The sequence below is a fragment of the Chrysemys picta genome, chromosome 15, assembly GCF_011386835.1.
Source record: "Chrysemys picta bellii isolate R12L10 chromosome 15, ASM1138683v2, whole genome shotgun sequence".
Lineage (NCBI taxonomy): Eukaryota > Metazoa > Chordata > Testudines > Emydidae > Chrysemys > Chrysemys picta.
This window is the reverse complement of record NC_088805.1, coordinates 13,652,201-13,670,691: the sequence shown is the minus strand read 5'-3', so window position 1 is coordinate 13,670,691 and position 18,491 is coordinate 13,652,201. Positions and strand designations below refer to the sequence as shown.

The 18,491-nt window shown below is 44.1% G+C and overlaps 2 protein-coding genes across 4 annotated transcripts in view; both read left to right on the top strand.

Annotated features, from left to right (window-relative positions):
* Positions 1–513, top strand: part of CABIN1 (calcineurin binding protein 1) — a 242,382-nt gene extending 241,869 nt beyond the window's left edge. Inside the window, exon 39 of one of the 2 annotated variants that reach the window (XR_010592855.1) lies at positions 364–492. Coding sequence is in view for 1 of the 2 variants with exons in the window: in XM_065568352.1 (XP_065424424.1) it covers positions 364–384 (21 nt within the window). In the remaining variant the exon portion in view is untranslated. Of the gene's footprint in view, positions 1–363 lie in introns of both variants that reach the window. The other variant, XM_065568352.1, reaches the window with a different exon arrangement.
* On the top strand, positions 435–18,456 carry LOC101938716 (T-box transcription factor TBX6-like). Of its 2 annotated transcripts, XM_042846969.2 has the most exons (7): positions 435–574; positions 1,602–1,799; positions 2,674–2,941; positions 4,331–4,480; positions 5,586–5,662; positions 7,258–7,331; positions 18,316–18,456. In XM_042846969.2, exons 2-7 carry the CDS (start codon positions 1,633–1,635, stop codon positions 18,411–18,413), a joined length of 834 nt encoding a protein of 277 aa, XP_042702903.2. In that variant the 5' UTR covers positions 435–574; positions 1,602–1,632; the 3' UTR covers positions 18,414–18,456. The 2 variants fall into 2 exon arrangements, with proteins under 2 accessions (XP_042702903.2, XP_005314122.2); XM_005314065.5 differs by lacking the exon at positions 435–574 and having other exon boundaries at positions 585–1,799.
* The last annotated feature ends 35 nt before the right edge of the window (positions 18,457–18,491 follow it).

The following is an 18,491-nucleotide window of genomic DNA, read 5'->3' as shown; positions in this document are numbered from 1 at the left end:
CGCCGGCCCAATCGCAGGGCTGATGGAGGGAGTGCAGTATGAAGCTAGCGACATTCAAACAGCATCATGCCTCCCTTGGGGACAAACAGTTGGGGTTTTGTGAATTATGAAGTGTGGAAGTATAGGATTTTCTTATTGCCATTCCTGTGCTGGATACAAAAGCCAATGGTAAGACCCCCGAGTTCAGGGAGAGGATACTAAAGGCAGAGAGAAGCCTGCATTGCCAATATACATCCTCGGGATCTTTATCATTTTGTCTCTATTGCCTCATTTCATTGACTCTTTCCCTTATTTCTCTTTCCCATCTCTCTTTCATTCACTTCTCCCTCTTTTACCCTTTCTGCTCCTGTGGCGAATTTGAAGGTTTGCCTGCACAAGTTATAAGCTGTTCCCTGCCTCTCTTGGCAAACACTGGAGTCCAAGCCCTTCTGCCTCTTTGCAGGTTCTTACACGATGCTTCATGCCTCAAGGGACCTGTATATCGGTGGCTCAAGGCACCAGTGCCGATACAGGCACCAGCATGGTGAAAGCTGCACCTTGGGCCACCAACAGAGGGCACCAATGCTGATGCCAGGTAAGAGATGGTTCGGGCAATCCTGGATCCTAACCTGTGAGCATTCTGCCTCCTCTAAAATAGTTTTGCAAGTCTTTGCTTGAATAGGCTCATGATTTTGTCACCCCAGGCTGTGTGAGTAGATTTGTCATGTTCCTCTCCTACAGACCAAGCAAAAGGCCCGCTGCAGACTTTGGGGTGACCTTCCTGGTTCTGTCCACTCAGCCTGGCACTAGGATGCCCTTTGTAGCGAGGATTCTCAGACAGAAATGCTGGCCCTAGAGCAGGTTGAATGGGATTGTTTGGGGGGTTGAATAATGAGTATGTATTTCTCTGTTTCATTCATTTTTCCCATGTTACCTTCCCTCTGTCCCCAGAATTCTCAGGGTATCGTTGGGGCTGTGTTTAAAATCCTGGGCTGCTTTGAAGCACCGAAAAGATAGTTGTGAGTGAATGAACCCAGGAGAGAGACAAAACCTCTGTCAATGGAAGTAGGGCAGACGATGGTTGGTGGGGAATGCGGCCTTGCTCAGCACGGGGCTGGTTGATGTGTATGGCCCGCTTAACGTGGTGCTGCCATGTCTTCCCTAGCATTGTGACTAGTTGCTTCTCAGCAGTTGTGTCAAGGACTCAGTGGGCAAGCTCATTTGCCCTCAATGTGAAGGAATCATGGCTTGCCGCATTCCCATCAGGGGATAGCCTGAACTCGCTGTGTCGGTCACTCTGGTGGCCAGTGCCGCTCACCAGATCGCTTGGGAATAAAGTATTTGAGGTTGGTGTTCTAAGCTTCTCGGTGCTTGCAAAGAGACCCTCTGTGCTTGCAGCCAAGCATAGATGTGGAGGTGATCCTGCCTGAAGGATGTTCTCCCCGGCATAGCTGTAAAGTGCACAGCTCTCCTGGCAGGGATTCTCCCCTTCCTCTGACATGTTCCATTTGCAGCTGGATTGCTTTTGTTCCAGCTGTGTGGGCCACTCTCTAGAATGTACATTAATGTGTTTGCTTTTCTCCCCTTCTCCTGCGAGACTGTGACCCTGTCCCCCCATGCAGCAGATGCCGAGGCTTGTTCCCTCAATTCCAGATGATACCCCTTCAGAGCTCGCAACTCACTTCCTTCCATAATGAGGGCTGCTTCCCTCCATCCATAAATGGTTCCTGTGGCAGGGTCCAGCTCTCTCTGGAGAACAAAGCACTGTGGGAGGAGTTCTACACACTTGGCACTGAAATGATCATCACCAAATCTGGCAGGTGAGAGCAAATCTGTATCGCCAAGAATGCCTGTGGCATGTTACTTTCAACACTCACCCCCCACCCTAGGTACACCCCACCTTCGGTTCCATCTGCTGTGCAATGCTGAAGCTACTATTTTACCTTTCTGTCTCTCACCTGTTCTCTGGGTCAAGCCAGCCAAGTGCTGTGTCTGCTTACTAGTGACCAGGCTCACCAGATGAATGTGACGAGTTCGCATGTCCAGCATAACACTATAAAGTGTGCTCTCAGTGTGCAAGGTGCACACCACCCTGACCAAGCCATTCGCTTGAGGGTCAGATGATTCCTGGGCAACAGCTCTACAAGGTGAACTAAAGGGAAAGCTCCATGCTGTGTGATCCAGTAAGAGCAGTAATACCCTCGCCATCAGGGACAGTGACCAAGACAGTAGCTGGGATGCACTGCAGAAGCCTGGATATTATGCTGGGCCTTTGGTAACAACCTCACTGTGTTTTGTCAAAGGAGTGGCAAGTACTCCCCCTTTTAAATAGTTTTACAGTCATATGCCCTATGCGAGCTCTCCAGATCCTGATATGGACTGTTGCAGTATATTATCTGATCTGGGTTTTCGATTTTCATTGCACACAGCAGGACAAATTCCGCCCTCTGTTATCCCTGTGCAGTCCCACTGGCCCTCAACAGAGACAGTAAACAGCTTCACGGGGGTTGCATAAGTGTAAATGAAGGCAGAATTTAGCCCACTGTATTTATCAGTGCAAGAAAGTCAGTGACTTGAGCTCCCAAGGAAGTGCACTTCCTTCAAGTGAAGGCCCTGAACAAGAGTTGGGGCGTCAGATTATGACAAGCATACAGTGAAATCTTTTTCTGCTCTCTTTCTTCTCCGTCCGTGCAGATGTATGTTCCCACCTTGCAAAGTGATTGTTTCCGGCCTGAACCCTCACTCTCTCTACCTGATGCTGGTGGACATTGTACCTTTGGACAACACTCGGTATAAATGGCACTGTGGCCACTGGGAGGCAGTTGGAAAAGCTGATCCCCATTTCCCCAGTCGCTTCTACCTCCATCCAGATTCTCCAGCTCCTGGCAATCACTGGATGAAAGAACCAGTCTCCTTCCAGAGACTCAAGATCACCAACAATACTCTGGAGCAGTGTGAACATGTAAGAAGAGGCCTGACCATTTCACTTGTACGTAGAATAAATGTGTGGTGCTACAAACCATTGGTTTATAGGGAGCACTGCACTGTGAAGTTGTCTAATGCCATGACATGCTGTTCATACACAACAAGGAGAATAATATTCATTCTTTCATGTACCCAGAACTGATATTAATATTAATCAGAATTATACGTGATGGAAGGGCCTATTAGAGCAGCTCACCCATCTCCCTGCCAGGGCAGGTTTGTTCCCTACGGTCCTACTACTGCTGTGTTGTTCAGGCTACTTTTAAAAGTTCCACGCAATGAGGCTTCCGCCCCTTCTTTTGGGAGTGTGTTGCACACCCTAACACCTCACAGCCAGGACGTTTTTCCTGATGTTCATCTTAAATTTTCCCTGTCTCATTTTCATCCCTATTTATGCTGTTAGTTACACCCCTTGTAACACCCTAAATTATTCCTCTCCCTCTTTGGTGTTTATATGTACACTGTTACGTCCCTTTCTTATCTCACCCCATAGCCATCACTTAATCAAGCTATTAACTATTTTAATCTCTCCTAATAAAATGGTCCTTCCAGCCTCTCTCTAGTTTGGCAATAAATTTCTGGTAGTGAGGTGCTCAGAATTGGACCTGGACCTGTTCCTAGAGGTGTGTTCACACCCAAGCCATAGAGGGAGGCTTTGCTACCTCCCTGTTCTGCCATGTATTACTTTCCAATATGCACCTTGCAGTGCACTGGCCTTTACTGTTTCCCTTGTTGGACTAAAAACATCTCATTTGTTGTAGACCCTCTTCCCCCAGTGCAGTCCCATACCATATGAACGATCTTTCTATACAGTAGCATTTTTCATATTCCCATCTGTTCCACAGACGTGTGGAGACAGTTTTACACTAAAGTGAAAAGGAAGGTTTTCACTTCAGTGTACAGCTCTGCGAGAAGTTCCAGAGAGATGGACCAGCACAAGTAGACAAGTTCCACCCAATTACCTATGGTGAGTGGGAAGGGCAAGTGGGTCTGGAGTAGGAGGTCCCAATTCAGAGAGATTGGGGGCGGGGCGGAGAGAGAGGTTGGAAAGAACCAACAAGTGTAAGATCAGGCCCATGGATAGAGCTACATTTCAAATTTATTCTAGACTTTTGTTTATTTAAGTCAAATCTTCAGGGTTACATGTGGTGTGGCATTCATGTCCACTCCCTTTAGATCTAATGTGATCTGTATTCCACTTGCACATAAGCAGTTATTTAAAAGTGGTGGTGTGCAACATGCTACTGCCTCTGAAGCCTTTCCAGGTGACTCTTCCAGGAACATTGAGTTCATCACAGTGATGCCATACAGAGTTCAACATTGTTATCAAATCCTCCTGAAATGCTTGTTCTCTCTTTGGCTTTAGATTATATTGCATTCAATGCACAAATACCAACCACGATTCCATGTGGTGCTGACCAGCGCACATACACTCACCCTGCCCTGGAATGCTGTGGCCACCTTTGTGTTCCCAGAAACAACTTTTATGGCTGTGACAGCCTATCAGAATTCCAAGGTAGCTTATCTCTGACTCCTTCCATCTTCTCTGTGACTTTCTGTGAACCTGGGGCAATTCAGGGGTAAATAAAGCTTCCTTCAAGCAAAATGATCATTAGCACTAAGAGGTGGAAATTAAGGGTATGATGGGGAAAGATTCAGGTACTCTGGTGCTAAAGCTATTAAAAATACACAAAGGTAGTTTATTAGTTAACACCTTGGAGACCTCGGTTCAAATCCTAGCTCTGAGCACAAATTTAAAAGTGTGAGTTTGGTAATGTAGCTAATGACATTTGCCCACATCACAAAAAATACTCCATAATTGTCCATGGTTTTGTCTGAAGGGAGACCCAGTACAGGAATAGCCAAGGGTGCAATAACATCATCAGGACTGGGTGTATTGGCTTGTACAGCTCATGTCTGCACCATAGCTGACTCTAGCATGTACTCTCTAGTCTTCACTTTAATCAAGACCACCAAATTAACTCTAAATATAAAAAGAATACAATATATTTCACAAACTTTGCATGTGACATGAACATAATTGTGCCATAACAAGAACGACTGCTTTTTCCTGCTTAACCTGTAGTAGCAAAAATAAGAAAACCCGTGAAGTTTCTAATGGTCATATGGAAAATTTTCATTCTCTCAGAAACCAGCCTGTTGGTTTTAAGTGAAGGGCTTGGGAAATAGGATCATGTGGGCTATTGCCTTTGAAGACAGCATTGTGCCCTGATTTCACCAGCTTCATCTTCCAGGTTTCTGTTATTTTCCTCTTTCTGGTTTCCTGTCCCACTTGCTTCTTAAATAATCTCCATTTTTGAATGGTCTGACTCTGAAGCCATTTCACCAATAGACTGGGGAATATCCACATAACTAACATGCCCTTTTTCACTCTCTCCCCTCACTCATTCTTCCCCCATTTTCTGTTCCTCTCCACTTCTCTCTTTCTCTCATTACCCCTCCTTCTTCTCTCATCCTTTCCTCTGTCTTTTCTCTCTTCCTCTCCCTCTATTTCCTTTTCTCTGCATTTTTCTTCCTCTCTTCCTTTCTCTTTGTCTCCATCTTCCCATCTCTCTCTCTTTTCCATTTCCTTCTCTCCCTCTGTTATCTCCCCATCACAGGTTACCCAGCTGAAGATTGATAACAATCCATTTGCAAAGGGGTTCCGAGAGAATGGCCTCAGCTCTAAGAAGAACCGGTAAGAAGCCTCCACCAACAGTTCCTGTTATGCCAAACCACCTAGGCCTTGTCTGTATTACACATATGTGGGAAATATCCCACCATTTCACTCCCACAGCTGCAGCTCCATTAGTGGTAGAGATGGTGGTAGAAGTGGTGTAGACAGAACACACTAGCCACCAGCATTTTAAATACCATGTCAGTCAGTCAGACCAGCTTAAAGCAGGTTTAGAGGACACCACGATAAAAAAAATAAAAGGTGCCTTTTCTATGCTAATGCTCCTGCCATTGCTACCACTAGGGTAGTAGTAGTGCACCAGTAGTAGCAAAATAGTAGAGATTCCTCCCAAAAGGCTAGTGTACTCTCAACTTTGCTATAACATTCCCTTTTCTGAGACTGCTTTGGTTCATCTCTTGGTTATTCTAAATCCAGATGGGGTACACCTTATTAAGAGGCACAGAGACTAAGCCCACAAAGGCCTTATCTAAATTGGTCTTTAAAGAGAATATGGGAAACATGTTTAAAGAGTTCTCCTTAAACCCAGTCCTGGCATGGTTTTACCAGTCTGCGTGGATAGCGCTTAAATTATTAGAACCATGATTAAAACCTGTAAAGACCCAAGCTTGAGCATAATTATAAATATGGTTGTAACCATCCACACCAGCCAGACAAAGCATGCTAAAGACCAGTTCTGATGTCATAATGATCCAACAATGCTGTCCCACAAGCGCTTCTCTTTCTCCTGGTTTTTGTTGTTCTTCTCTTCCTCCCTATGCCTCTGCTGTTGCCATCTCTGTTATTCATCTGTCTAGAGATTGTTAACTCTTCTGGGCATGGACACGAATGTAAAGAAAGCATCATGCTTACCAACCACACACACTAAATAAATAACAAACAACCAAGTTTGAACATAGGGTGATCAGACAGCAAGTGTGAAAAATCGGGACGGGGGTGGGGGGTAACAGGCGCCTATATTAAAAAAAGCCCCAAATAAAATAGGGACATCTGGTCACCCTAGTTGAACATGTTTTTTTAAACTCAGTTTCAGCTTCATTATAGTCAGGGCCTCAAGTGTGGATGGAGAATAAACGAGAAGTAATTTGAAAGGGCAACTTTAACCTGCTAGCCCCTTCACTGTCTTTAGCTGTGCATGTGCACTAGAGAAATACCCTGGAATAAGCTCTAGAATCATAGACGTAGAGTTTATCCATGCAGATTGATCATATGTGCACCTCTGAGGGAGAGAATGAGAGCCCAGATGTATGAATAGAAGAATGCTACTTGTTGATATATATGTCTGAATATAAGGATTCTGGTATTTGAGGGTGTGTACACTGTATGTCTGTGTAATAAAAGAAATATGTCTGTGTGTTTAGTAATTATCATGTTGTAGTGTCTATGTATGTGCCCATGCTTGTTGCTAGTATGTCTAAATGTGTGTCCAGAAGTACAAATGGCATCCTTACATATGGGGGAGCTGCAGTGTGGGGGGTGAGTATGTGTGTTTAAAGCGGTGCAGGTACAATGTATTTGTCTGAATACCTGGAAATGTACATCTGGATCGATTTTTGTATGCTGTGTGATGGTGAATTTGTTTTTCTCCTTCATTCTAGAGGGGAAAATGTTCAAGGTACTGAAATGGTCAAGCAAGCAAGTGCTGAGGAGACAGGCTGTGACCCGCTCACTGGTGAGTCTGTAGCCACACTGCAAGGATACTGGTCTCTCCGCTGAGACTGAGGCACGGAGCAGCTCTCTACACAAAGCTTAGTGGTATGGGTGGGTAAAGCAAGCAGTTTCTCTTTGCAAACCCAAAGCTTGCCCTGGGCTCACTTCTGCTGGCTCTTACTATGCCCAGGCTATGATTTTTCATATAATTTACCATAACAAACTACTGCCCTTTGTTATTAGATAGTTATACAGCTGAACATAAGCCATTCCTAGCAGGAACTCACCACACCCAGTTCCAATTTCAATCCTTTCCTACCTTCCCATTTGGAATTTTAGCACAGAATTTGAGTGTTTCCATTGATTGTACTTTACAGACATTTGTTTTGTATTTTAAATCTATGTTCCTATTGCAGAAGATATTGCAGCCTTTAAAGTGCTGGTCAGTTAAATACATTTTCTCATCACGGACGCATGGGTGGTCTACACTTTTGTGCTAGTGATTCCTTACGTAGATGACAGATTGGAACTCGGTATATTCTTAGCAGAAGCACACAAGTTGGATAAAGTCTAATATTTTTAGTGTAATACATCCATTTCACACCCCTTCTGCCCTCAGTCCAATTAGAATTTACCTCTTTTAATGGCCCATACAACTCACTCACATGCCACCCAGTGATCTATGAAGGAATTGCAACTTATTTATTGTTAATAACATCCTGCACTTAACTTAAAAACATTTGTCTACTTTAGGAGGGCTAATTTTTAATTTATTGTTTAAAAACATGTCTACCCAAAATGATGCTGTGCTTTTATAATCACGGCAGGGGACATTTTGAGGTTTAAATTTCCCTTTAATCACTAAGGATGTAATAAAAACATGAAAAGTTCTTTGAGCTCCAGAGTGTTAACCAGGGAGAAATTTACTCGGGAGTTTACAAATGTGAGCTGAAGAGACAAACTGGGTAATAAAATGCACAACTAGGGACCAAACCGGCTAAAAGTTGGTCTCTAGCTGCCCATCAGGAGTTGAGACTTGGAGAAAACAGGCTATTCAGCACCTCCAGAGCCATAAGACCCTGGTCATAAACATTTCACAATATACTGGAGTGGGGGGAGGGAGCCTTAGGTCTGCGATTCCTGCCTGGAGTTTGCACCCAGGCCTGTGATCACAAGGATGAGGAACTTACTAACTAGAGATGGGGGGGAGGAACCTATACAAACAAATTGCTTCATGAAAGAGACAGAGCAGCAGTCATGTAAGGCTATGCAAATGCATGGGAATTCATGGGCTGTATGATCCCACAGCCAGACCTCAGGAATCCATGAAATCTGACAGGCTCTGCTTTCCATTCCTGGTAATACACAGGAATTCCTGTCTCAATTTCTGTTGCTGACACAGATACCATTTTTGCTATCGGGGCTGATCAACTGGTGTGAGAGAAAATATGGGAATCTCTCCAGTCAACTGAATGGTGGTTTTTTTTTCAGTATATATGTGAGACCACTCCGATTGATTGAAGTGTGCTTCCTTCCTACAATGAATATATCTTATGTCTCTTTTTTTACTGGCTTCAGCTTCCCTATAGAATATATGTATCCCATCCTAACTTTTGTTCCTAGTTTCAGAACCAGTCATCTAGGATGCACCTTGTGAGTCTACTGCTGCATTCAGTTTCTTCTTCTGAGAGATACAGGTGTATGTCCTGTAACTCAGTCCCTCAGGTCGGATTCTTCTGTGGATTCTATATACATCCTCCGTGTCTCTGGGTTCAATTCCTTCCTCCTGTGGAATGCCTGTATTCGCTCTGGGTATCTAATTCTGGCTCCCTGTCTTATACAGTGTATGTATCCAATGGCTGTATAGCGTGGTAGATTTAGTCAGGTCTTGTTCTTTTTTTAAGTGAGAAAATATAAATGACATATAAATACACAGAGAAAAAATGGAATCCTCTTTTTTTAAAATAATAAAATATGTTGGTAAAAGAATTCCATCATGATGATAAACTTAGAACAGCAGTAACTTTTATTTAATTCCTGAGGGCTTGTCTACACTGAAAATTTACATTGGCATAGCTATGTCTCTCAGCGGTGTGGAAAATCTACCTGCTTCCAGTGTAGACAGTGCTAGGTTGATGGAAAAATTCTTCTGTCAAACTAGCTAGAGCCTCTTGGGGAGCTGGATTAACTTCAGCGATGGGAGAAGCCCTCTTGTCGCTGTAGTGAGTGTTTGCACTAAAGGCTACAGCCGTGCAAGTGCAGCATGGTAGCGTTTTAAGTATAGAACTAGCCTGAGTGACAGAGATAATATCACAGGTACCCGCTATCGAAATCCATTATGTATGACTTCATTCTCGTATTATTCCCTTTTGCTGTGAGACAATACATTATTGGAGATTAAGAAATAACACCAACACCCTACAAATGTCAGTTATTCATTGCTTTTTGGGTGGTGAGTAGAATCATTAAAGTAATCAAGGAGGGAAGACCAAATGGACATGAATTTCTTTTTTGTATTTGGGAAAATTATGTGTGAGTTCTTCCATTTCTTGCATATGCCACACGTAATATAACCAGGTTTCAAAGTGGCAGCCGTGTTAGTCTGTATCCGCAAAAAGAACAGGAGTACTTGTGGCACCTTAGAGACTAACAAATTTATTTCAGCATAAGCTTTCGTGGGCTACAGCTCACTTCTTCAGATGCATAGCATAGCATAATATAACCAGTTTGTGTTAGAGGGTGGCAAGACCAATTTCCATGAAGTATTTCCCAGCTAGACATAACTTTCTAATCAGTTTTATTTTTTTACATTTTAATCGTGTATTTCAGTTATCTATCCCAAGTATTCTATTTGCTGTTTGAAACGCTTTATTAATAATCTTCCGAGGTATCTTGATTATCTTTATCCAAAAATGATGCTATTGTGGGGTAAAGCCATAAAATTATGTTGTAGACAGCACTTCCCAGTCCTTCCAGCAAACTTTCGCTCCATGCCTGCAAAATCTTAAACATATGCATTAGTGCTATGCATGTGAGTTGTCCCATCGACTCCTGTATTTTGTTGTTTATTAATTTAATGTTAAGACAGTGTAACCTTGGTGGGATATAGTAGAGTCTTATACAGAAACAATTGTATAACGTGGACGTACACCGCTGATGTCAGAAGCTCACTAATGAATTTGCAAGCTGATTAAATGTTCATGTTCTGACTTATTCTGTAGTTGTTTGTAAGATAGATCTAATACCGTGTGTTTGTTTACAAAAAGAAAATCAGGATCCTACTTTATCTGAACCCCCAAAAATCCAAAAGATTAGGATACATCGTTCTGGGTTTGGCCCTTCTTTTTTTCTATAATAGATGGTGAAAACCTAAAAACAACTTTTGTTTTGCAAAACCATGTCAGTTTGGGTTTTTATTCAGCAAAACCATACCCAGGGCTTATTTTGATCTGGGTCCTGGTTTAGTTCAACCCCCAATATTCAGTGTTTATACTCTCCATGTTGCTTCTCTTTTCCTTGTATGTATTTTAACCTACAGCTGTTGGTTGCTGCCTTCTCCCTATGAAATGAATGTGTACTGGGTTTGGAGATGATTGGATTCTTCCTTTGTTGTTGGCTTTTCCTTATACAATGCCCAGGTGCACTAATATGCTGGCACTTTCCCATGCAGTGTGCAAGAAAAGCAGCACTGTGCTGTGTTGTGCTTTGTGGTTATTCTCCTCTTGGGTGCTGTGTTGTGATGTCATGTCCCATCCAATCTGTAAAGTCCTTTCAAAAAGGTGTGTTTGTGGATTTGAATGGGACGGAGTGCTGAGCAGTGTCTGGGAAACACAATGGGCTGACAGGAAAACAGTGCAGCTAACATCAGGAGTCTGTGAAAACTTGAAAGAGCCTAAGGCCCCAACATTTTGCATTTGACTCTGGACTGTAGCCTTTGAGCCCAAACTCAGCCTGCCCTGTTAAGTGGCCGTTAAGTGTTTCCCTTCTTGTCTCAATGCTAACTAGCCAGTTGGAAGAAGTGAGTGCATATTATAGAGGGGATGGGAGGGGGGATATGAGTATGGGAAGGAAGGGAAGAGCACCTTCATTTCTCCAATTCACAAGCATAACTCTTTGGCCAGATAGCTCAATCCACAAACCTGTGAAGAAGCAAAGCCTAAGTTAATACTGTAATATATTATACTACATTTGCATGAGCCCTTTTCACCCCACGGTCTCAAAGTCCACCACAAACTACACACCGCACCTTTTAAATGCAGCCTCCTCTGGGATGGGAACAGGCAGGTGACCAGGACACAGCACACTGCCTCACAGTTCATGGAGCTGTTACCAACAGGCCATCTCCAACCAACCTGTTTGTGTTGAACTCTTTCAGCTACTTTTGTTTTCCCAAAAGTGATTTTGCTTTTTGTGAACACTCAGATGGTTTGGGGACCAATGCAATTTGTGGCTTAGCGGCCCCGCAGACCTCTGCCTGCTGCTGAGCCTCTCACATGGGTCTGCATGACAGCTGATTTCCCGGGAAATAGCAACCAAAATTGTCCACTTAAAAAAGTGCAAATACTCACCATCAAAAGAAAAGGTTGCAGCACCTGAGCGGTAGTAAGCAGCTGTCAAGAAGCCCTTCCTTATGCTACAGCATGAGAGGAAATTGGATTTTTTTGAACCAACATGTGGAAAGTTCTGCTCACTGGGGAGTCTTTCTGAATAATAGCAATACTTTGCACTTTTCTAGCACTTCATGTGGGGATCTCAAAACACTTTACTGACATCAGTTGATTTTAGCTTCACATCCCCATGATTGAGGAAACCGAGCCCTAGAGAGAGCCTAAGTAACTTGCCCAAGATGAGATTGAGTCAGTGGGAATATCAGGAATAGAATCTCTCTGTCCTCACTCCCAGTTCTCTGCTCAGGCCACTAAATATACTTCTTGCAGAAGTGTCTGCTCTGCTTAGAGAGCAACTTTTGCATTTTCTTTTCTTTCTGTCCCTTCTGAGATGTTTGAAGTCAGTGTCTAGCCAGGACACTGCTAGTTAGTTAGCTTAGATACTGGAGTGGTCATTAGTGCCATTGTGTGCTGCTCCAGACCTAAAGGGGAGTAATCCTGACACCTCCTCTAGGGGCAAATGGATTCAGTATGCGCTGACTTTGCGGGCATGCTGCTCCTCGCCGGTGGGTCTGTGTGCGCGTAATCAGGGCCCTGGACCTAAATTTTATTTCAGTGTCTCTGGATTCCATAGCAATCTGGAAGATACGTGTCTGATTTATTAGAAAATTTTTAATGCAGGATATTAATGAATAGTCAGGATAGTAGCACCTGCTGTTTATTTTGTATTAAATTCCATTAATTGTAGGTCTTCCCCACATTTTCATTCTTCCAGAGATACATGCATGCAGCACTAATACTGGTATCAAAGGTGGCCAAGGGAGGTGTGGGCAGCTGGGTCTTCTGGCGTTTGGAGAAGCATAGGAGGCAGTTTGGGATAAGCACCTTAGTCCCTGCTAAAATGATTAATAGTTAAAATGCCAACATTGCTATTTTTAGGTTTCAGAGATAACACCCCACTGAGCTGAATATACTGCAGTTCATACTTCTCTGAGCCATTGTTTCAGGCTGCTTGCAGACTCGGGAAGACCACGCTGCTTCAGTTACACCCTGTTCATGTTTTTAACATTCTCTTAACAACCATGAGGGCTAGAAACAGTCTTTTTTAAAAACAAAAAATGAAGGCTCATGTTCTGGCACATAATTCTGCAGCCAATTCCACAGCCATGAAATTGTGGCGTACACGGGGGCCTATATCTAATGAACCTTTGGCTACCAAGCAAAACTGGAGATGGCAGTGATAAGGTTTAACACATGTGACTTTCAAGGCCACCTCTACCCAAAAGGATCATTACCCCTCATCTGGATGTCTATTGCATCTCAACGCTCCTGATAGTAACTTGGAACCTGGCAAGCCTACTGAACAGAAGATGTTGGGTCGGGGTTTGCGTTCTAGGAACTGCAGCTGAGCAATGCGGGTGCAGACCATTCAGAATCTTATAGGATCCAACCCCAACAACTGAGGCCACAGGGTTGCTGACCTACTGGTCTTTATTGTGCCAATACCACATGCGAGTGGTTCAAAAGAAGCCGGGAATGTGATATGGTATGCATGTGGGCCAATTCAGCACAAAGTCCTGCTATGTGTTAGCTGCTAAAAGGTGGAGAGAGGGTTGAAAACTCTTCACATGCTAGGAAATTGGCCAGAAAAAGGTTGTTTTGTTAAAAGCACTGAGATCAGCTCATTGGAGAGACAAAAATAAATGCTGTGTTTACTCCTCCCCTTCTCCCTTCATCCCATATCCACTGGTGTATGCCATGTGCCTTCCCCTCCTCATTCCCTTCCGGATGCTGGGGGCAGTTCCTGTTTAGAGTCAGGTACAATATGATCTTTACCCACTGCTGTAAATGTGCTGGGCGCAGAGCTGTACACATCACTGACTTTCACCTTTCACTGCCCCACTCCCAGCCTCCCTCTCCTTCCCCCTCATCCCTCCCACCCATCCAATTTGCCCATGAATTGTTAGAGGCCAGCCCTTCACATCTGATTTCTCAGTGAATAGCCTGAGGCACGCTGGGGACAGACAGACAGAGGGTAATGTGTTAAATTCCACCTTGGCGGTGGTGAATTTCATGGGTTTTGCTGCTATTAGCCACACTTTCTAGCAATTATAACAAATTCACTTTTCTTCCCTTTTTAAAACCTCTCTATCTGCTAGAATGGCTGAGAGCGCGCTAGCTGTTAACTAGTAATTGGTAATTAATGACTCCACCTCCCCATCAATCAGTTGGGAGGAGATGAAAGGAATGGGTGTTTACAGAAAATATGTGTTGCCAGAAATACCGATGGTGAACGTCCAGATGAAGTGGATGAGGGAGATAGTGCGTACACCAATAAAAGGCATTGCACTAAGTCCTGATACACTGGACAGTCTGGTGGGGCACTTGTGTGAAATCCCTGGTGGTGCTATTGCTGTGCAGTTGTTGACTGAGTTGGATGTTAATCCAGCTCACCACTAGTTTGAATGTGACCCTCTTTTCTCTTTCTTCTCCCATCTTCTGCAATGAGCGCAGATCTCAGGCTCTCTGGGCACGTCTACACTGCGATAGAAAACCTGCAGCACTGAATCTCAGAGCCCAGTCGGTGACTTGGATTCGTGGGGCTTGGGATGTGGGGCTAAAAATTGCAGTAGATGTTTGGGCTCGTGCTGGAGTTTGGGCTCTGCGACCCTCCCCCTTCCCGGATGATCAGGGCCCAGGCTCGGGCAGTCTACACTGCAATTGTACAACCCCGCAGCCCTAGCCCCTTGAGCCCAAGTCAGCTGACCCAGGCCAGCTGCAGCCATGCCTGTGGGTCTTTTATTGCAGTGTAGATATATCCTCTGGTTACGGCCCCCATATGCCTTTCTATGGCAGAAAAAGTGTCACTAGAAAATCAGGGCTGAGAAGGAGGATTCAGTGGCTGCTTCCACCTTATCAGTGGGGAGAGCAACAAGAGTCATTTTCAATACTGTTCTGCTTGCTACTGGGGCTGGGAGAACTGAAGGAGAAGGTCTGACCCTGGAACAATTTGTCTTCGGATCTTTTTCATGTTCTTTTTAACATAGAATTGAGGAGTCTCTGTTGTTCCTTGTCCCAGAGCTGCTTCTACCCAGAGCCTCAGGATCCCCAGTCAACCTATGCAGGGTGAGGGGCCCACTCTTGACATTACCAGTCTGTTTGGTTTATTTTCCATGCTCTCCTCACCTTTTCCTAGATTTCAGGAGCTAATATGACCTCTTCCCTTTGACAGGATGAGAACAAGGGGACCACCGCTCATCTAGGAAATCAGAGCCAATGCAAGTGTGACTTGAAGGAAAGACAAGTTTAGTCCCTTATCCTGAACAGGGAGAGTGATACTGCTTTGCAACATCTGTGCCTCTCAGGGCTTGTCTACACCTACAGCGCTGCAGCGCCACAGCTAGAGCTGGGGCGGGAGATCCTCGCCTGTCGGTGTAGGTACTCCATCTCCCCGAGAGGCAGTAGCTATATCTACATATGGGGTATGTGGGGCGGGGGTTTTATTAGGTCACTATAACTACGTCACTCAGTTATACCGATATAAGTTGGTAGTGTAGACCAAACCTCACTCTAGGAATAGGCTCCAGATCTTGTGCCCCCCCAGTCCATTGCCTTTACCCCAAGGTCATCCTTCCTCTCCCCAAAACAGAGAGCTGATTCTCCTTCCCCATAGGATCGTCTTTCCACTTCCAAACAGTAACCTCCCTTTCAAGGGCTGAGCTCCCCAATTCTAGAGATGTCCCTAGCTGTCTCTGCAGGGGAAGAAACTGTGGTCTTTTGTTTGACATTCCTCCCTCCGCCCCACCTCCCATCTGAAGGGGCAGTCAGGTAGATTGCTCCTGGCTCTTCAAGGGACCTGACCAGTAGACTAACCCTTCCCACAAAAATCCTCCTCGGGTGGAGTCTTCCCAGGCGTCAGTAACCTGTCACTCTACAACTACTCACAAAACATTCTTCCTGATTCCACTGCGCTAAGCGTTGGCACATCACCCCTTCAGGACTGGGATGCCCCAGAGTGCAATGTGCTACTAGAAATGGCCCATACTCCCCCAAGAATGGAAATCCCCTGTCAGCCTAGCACACTCTTGGACACCTCAGCTCCAGTGTGTCAAAGGGCCCGTGTTTAGCAGGAGCAAGAGGAAGGCTCCTGGGCCTACCAGTGCAGGAACTGGGGTCTAGGGTGGGGTTATATATTTTTATTTCCAGCCCTTAGGTAGAGTGAGGCAAGGAGCAACATTTTCAGTCTCAACCCACAGCAACAGAAAGACACCATGACCAGTGTGGTCCAGTTTTCAGCAATGCAAAGCACAATATGCTGATCTTGGCCAATGGGGTAGTGATTACAGAAGTGGTCTACAAATGTTTCTATTCGAACCCTTTCTGGGCCAAATCCTGAGGCCTTGATTAAGTGTTTACTCAGGGTAGCTCCCACTGAGGTCACTGGGGAATTTTGTCTGAGTGTAAGGGTCTCAAGATTTGGCCGTGTGGTAATAAGAATTTGGATTTTCATTCCCTTCAGAATGTTCAAGATTTGGATCCATTCATATCATTAGTGCTGTGTTTGGGTAGCGGGACCTACCTACCACAGCCAAGTTACTGCAGACGACAATGAGTTGCAATAAAGGAGAAGAGAAAATCCCTTTTATTAAAACCAGAGCAGGCGCTGGTTACATCCTGAGATCTAGTCGTAGTGTGTGACTGAGAGGAGGGGAGTGTAAAACTGAGAGGAGGGGAGTGGCATACGGGGTGGTTCAAAGATAAGTAATCTCAGGCTCCTAACTACTATTGCTGAAGATGTCTTTTATCACTATTTAATTTATTTCTGAATTAATATTAACTATGCTAACATCCACTTTAAACAAAAGTCCTATAAAGGAATAGGCATGTTAAAAATATGTATTTCATGCGCCAAACTAAAGGTCTGGTCCTGCTGCCATTAAAGACAGTGACAAAACTTCTGTCTATTTCAGAGGGAGGAGGATCAGACCCTAAATCAGCTATCTAATCATGCCATTTGAAATTAACAAAAGATTGGAACACAAGAGTTTGTCAATGGAATCAGACTCTGATCCATCAAGACCAATATCTGGCCTTGGCAGTGATCAGTATTTGAGCCACCAGCGTTGGCCCCTAATATACACAGCCAGTAATGAAATGCTGTACATAGATGCAAAGAAATCCCTTTCTTGGCCAGGTGGTGGTCAGTTCATGTCCTGAAGCATGAGAATTGATTAGCCATCTCTTAGCACTTGTAAGCACAAATGTTATTGGTCACACTCTCAGGATAAACTCATTAAGGGCCAAACTTGAAGTCATTAGTTTCTACTCAGCCTTGAATTCAGTGACTGAATGACTACAAACACTAGGCCTTGTATAGTCTACACTTAAAAGGTTAACCTGGTGTAGAATTGTTGTAGTCATGTTGATCCCAGGATATTAGCGAGACAAGGTGGGTGAGGTAATATCTTTTATTGGACCAACTTCTGTTGGTGAGAGAGAGACAAGCTGTCGAGCTTACACAAAGCTTGTCTCTCTCACCAACAGAAGTTGGGTTCAGGAAAGAGATTACCTTACCCACATAGAGATGCAGTTAATACCAGCAAAATATTCCTTTTGCTGGTAAACTTATACCAGTTCATCAAGCAAACCAAGCACTATACAGGCAAAAGGACTTCTTTGCTAGTATAGCCGACTCCACACGTTTGCCAGCATACCTATGTCAGCAAAAAAAAAAAATCACACTCCTGACCATCAGAGGTGTGCTAGCAAAACTTTTGAGTGTAGTAAGAGTGTCAGGATTTGTCCAAAGAGAATAAATTTCTGTTGTATCAATGGGTACAATGCAATAGAAAATTGATGTGATAAAAAAGAAAATAAATTATACTGCCGAGCCCTGTTGAAGGGACAGATATAGTCAGGTAACGCTTTGGTGGTCCCTTGAATTTCTGCTGAGGTTCCCTTGAATTTCATACCAATGGGGTTGAAGACCTCTATTGACAAAAGAAAAGGGATATTTCAGTAATGTGTTATGAGAGTGAAAGGTTACATCAGACAGTTATTTCATTCATCTTGGGAGAATCCGCTTTTTAAAAATCATTGTCTTCCTGAATTGATACATCCCACAGTTTCAACAGTTAAAAGAAACCACAAGCTCTGTGTTTGGAATGCAGAAATCTGTTCAGGAGATGAAAGTTTTATCAAAACCCCAAAACTGCCAGAGGGAAATCTCCTCTGTTGTCTGCAATTAAGTTATTTTTTGTAGGTACATCTTCAGCTGGCATTTTTGGTCTTGTCTCTATTTGTTTAAAAGTGTGTTAGCAGTAAATCAAGGTGCATTTCCCCTGTAGGGTTTCCTGTATGTCAAAGCCATGTTAATTCTCTTTGATTTTCTTCCCTCAGCCCAGCCATTGCTGCAAATCCTTCCTCTCTTTGTCCCTTTGGACATCAAAGGACTGCAAGGGGACAACCCTGGAGAGAAGCTCCTCCCTGCTCATTAGCCTTCATAAAACAGGAACTCACCTTGGCTAGCTTAGCTTGGAGCCCCAGTCACTCTTGACACTGGATAACAGAAGGGC

Excerpts from the sequence above, each read along its gene's own strand:
- LOC101938716 (XM_042846969.2), top strand. The coding sequence starts at position 1,633 with ATGATACCCCTTCAGAGCTCGCAACTCACTTCCTTCCATAATGAGGGC. Across the intron at positions 1,800-2,673 it reads ATCATCACCAAATCTGGCAG|ATGTATGTTCCCACCTTGCA; the intron begins GTGAGAGCAAAT and ends CCGTCCGTGCAG. Across the intron at positions 7,332-18,315 it reads AGGCTGTGACCCGCTCACTG|CCCAGCCATTGCTGCAAATC; the intron begins GTGAGTCTGTAG and ends TTCTTCCCTCAG.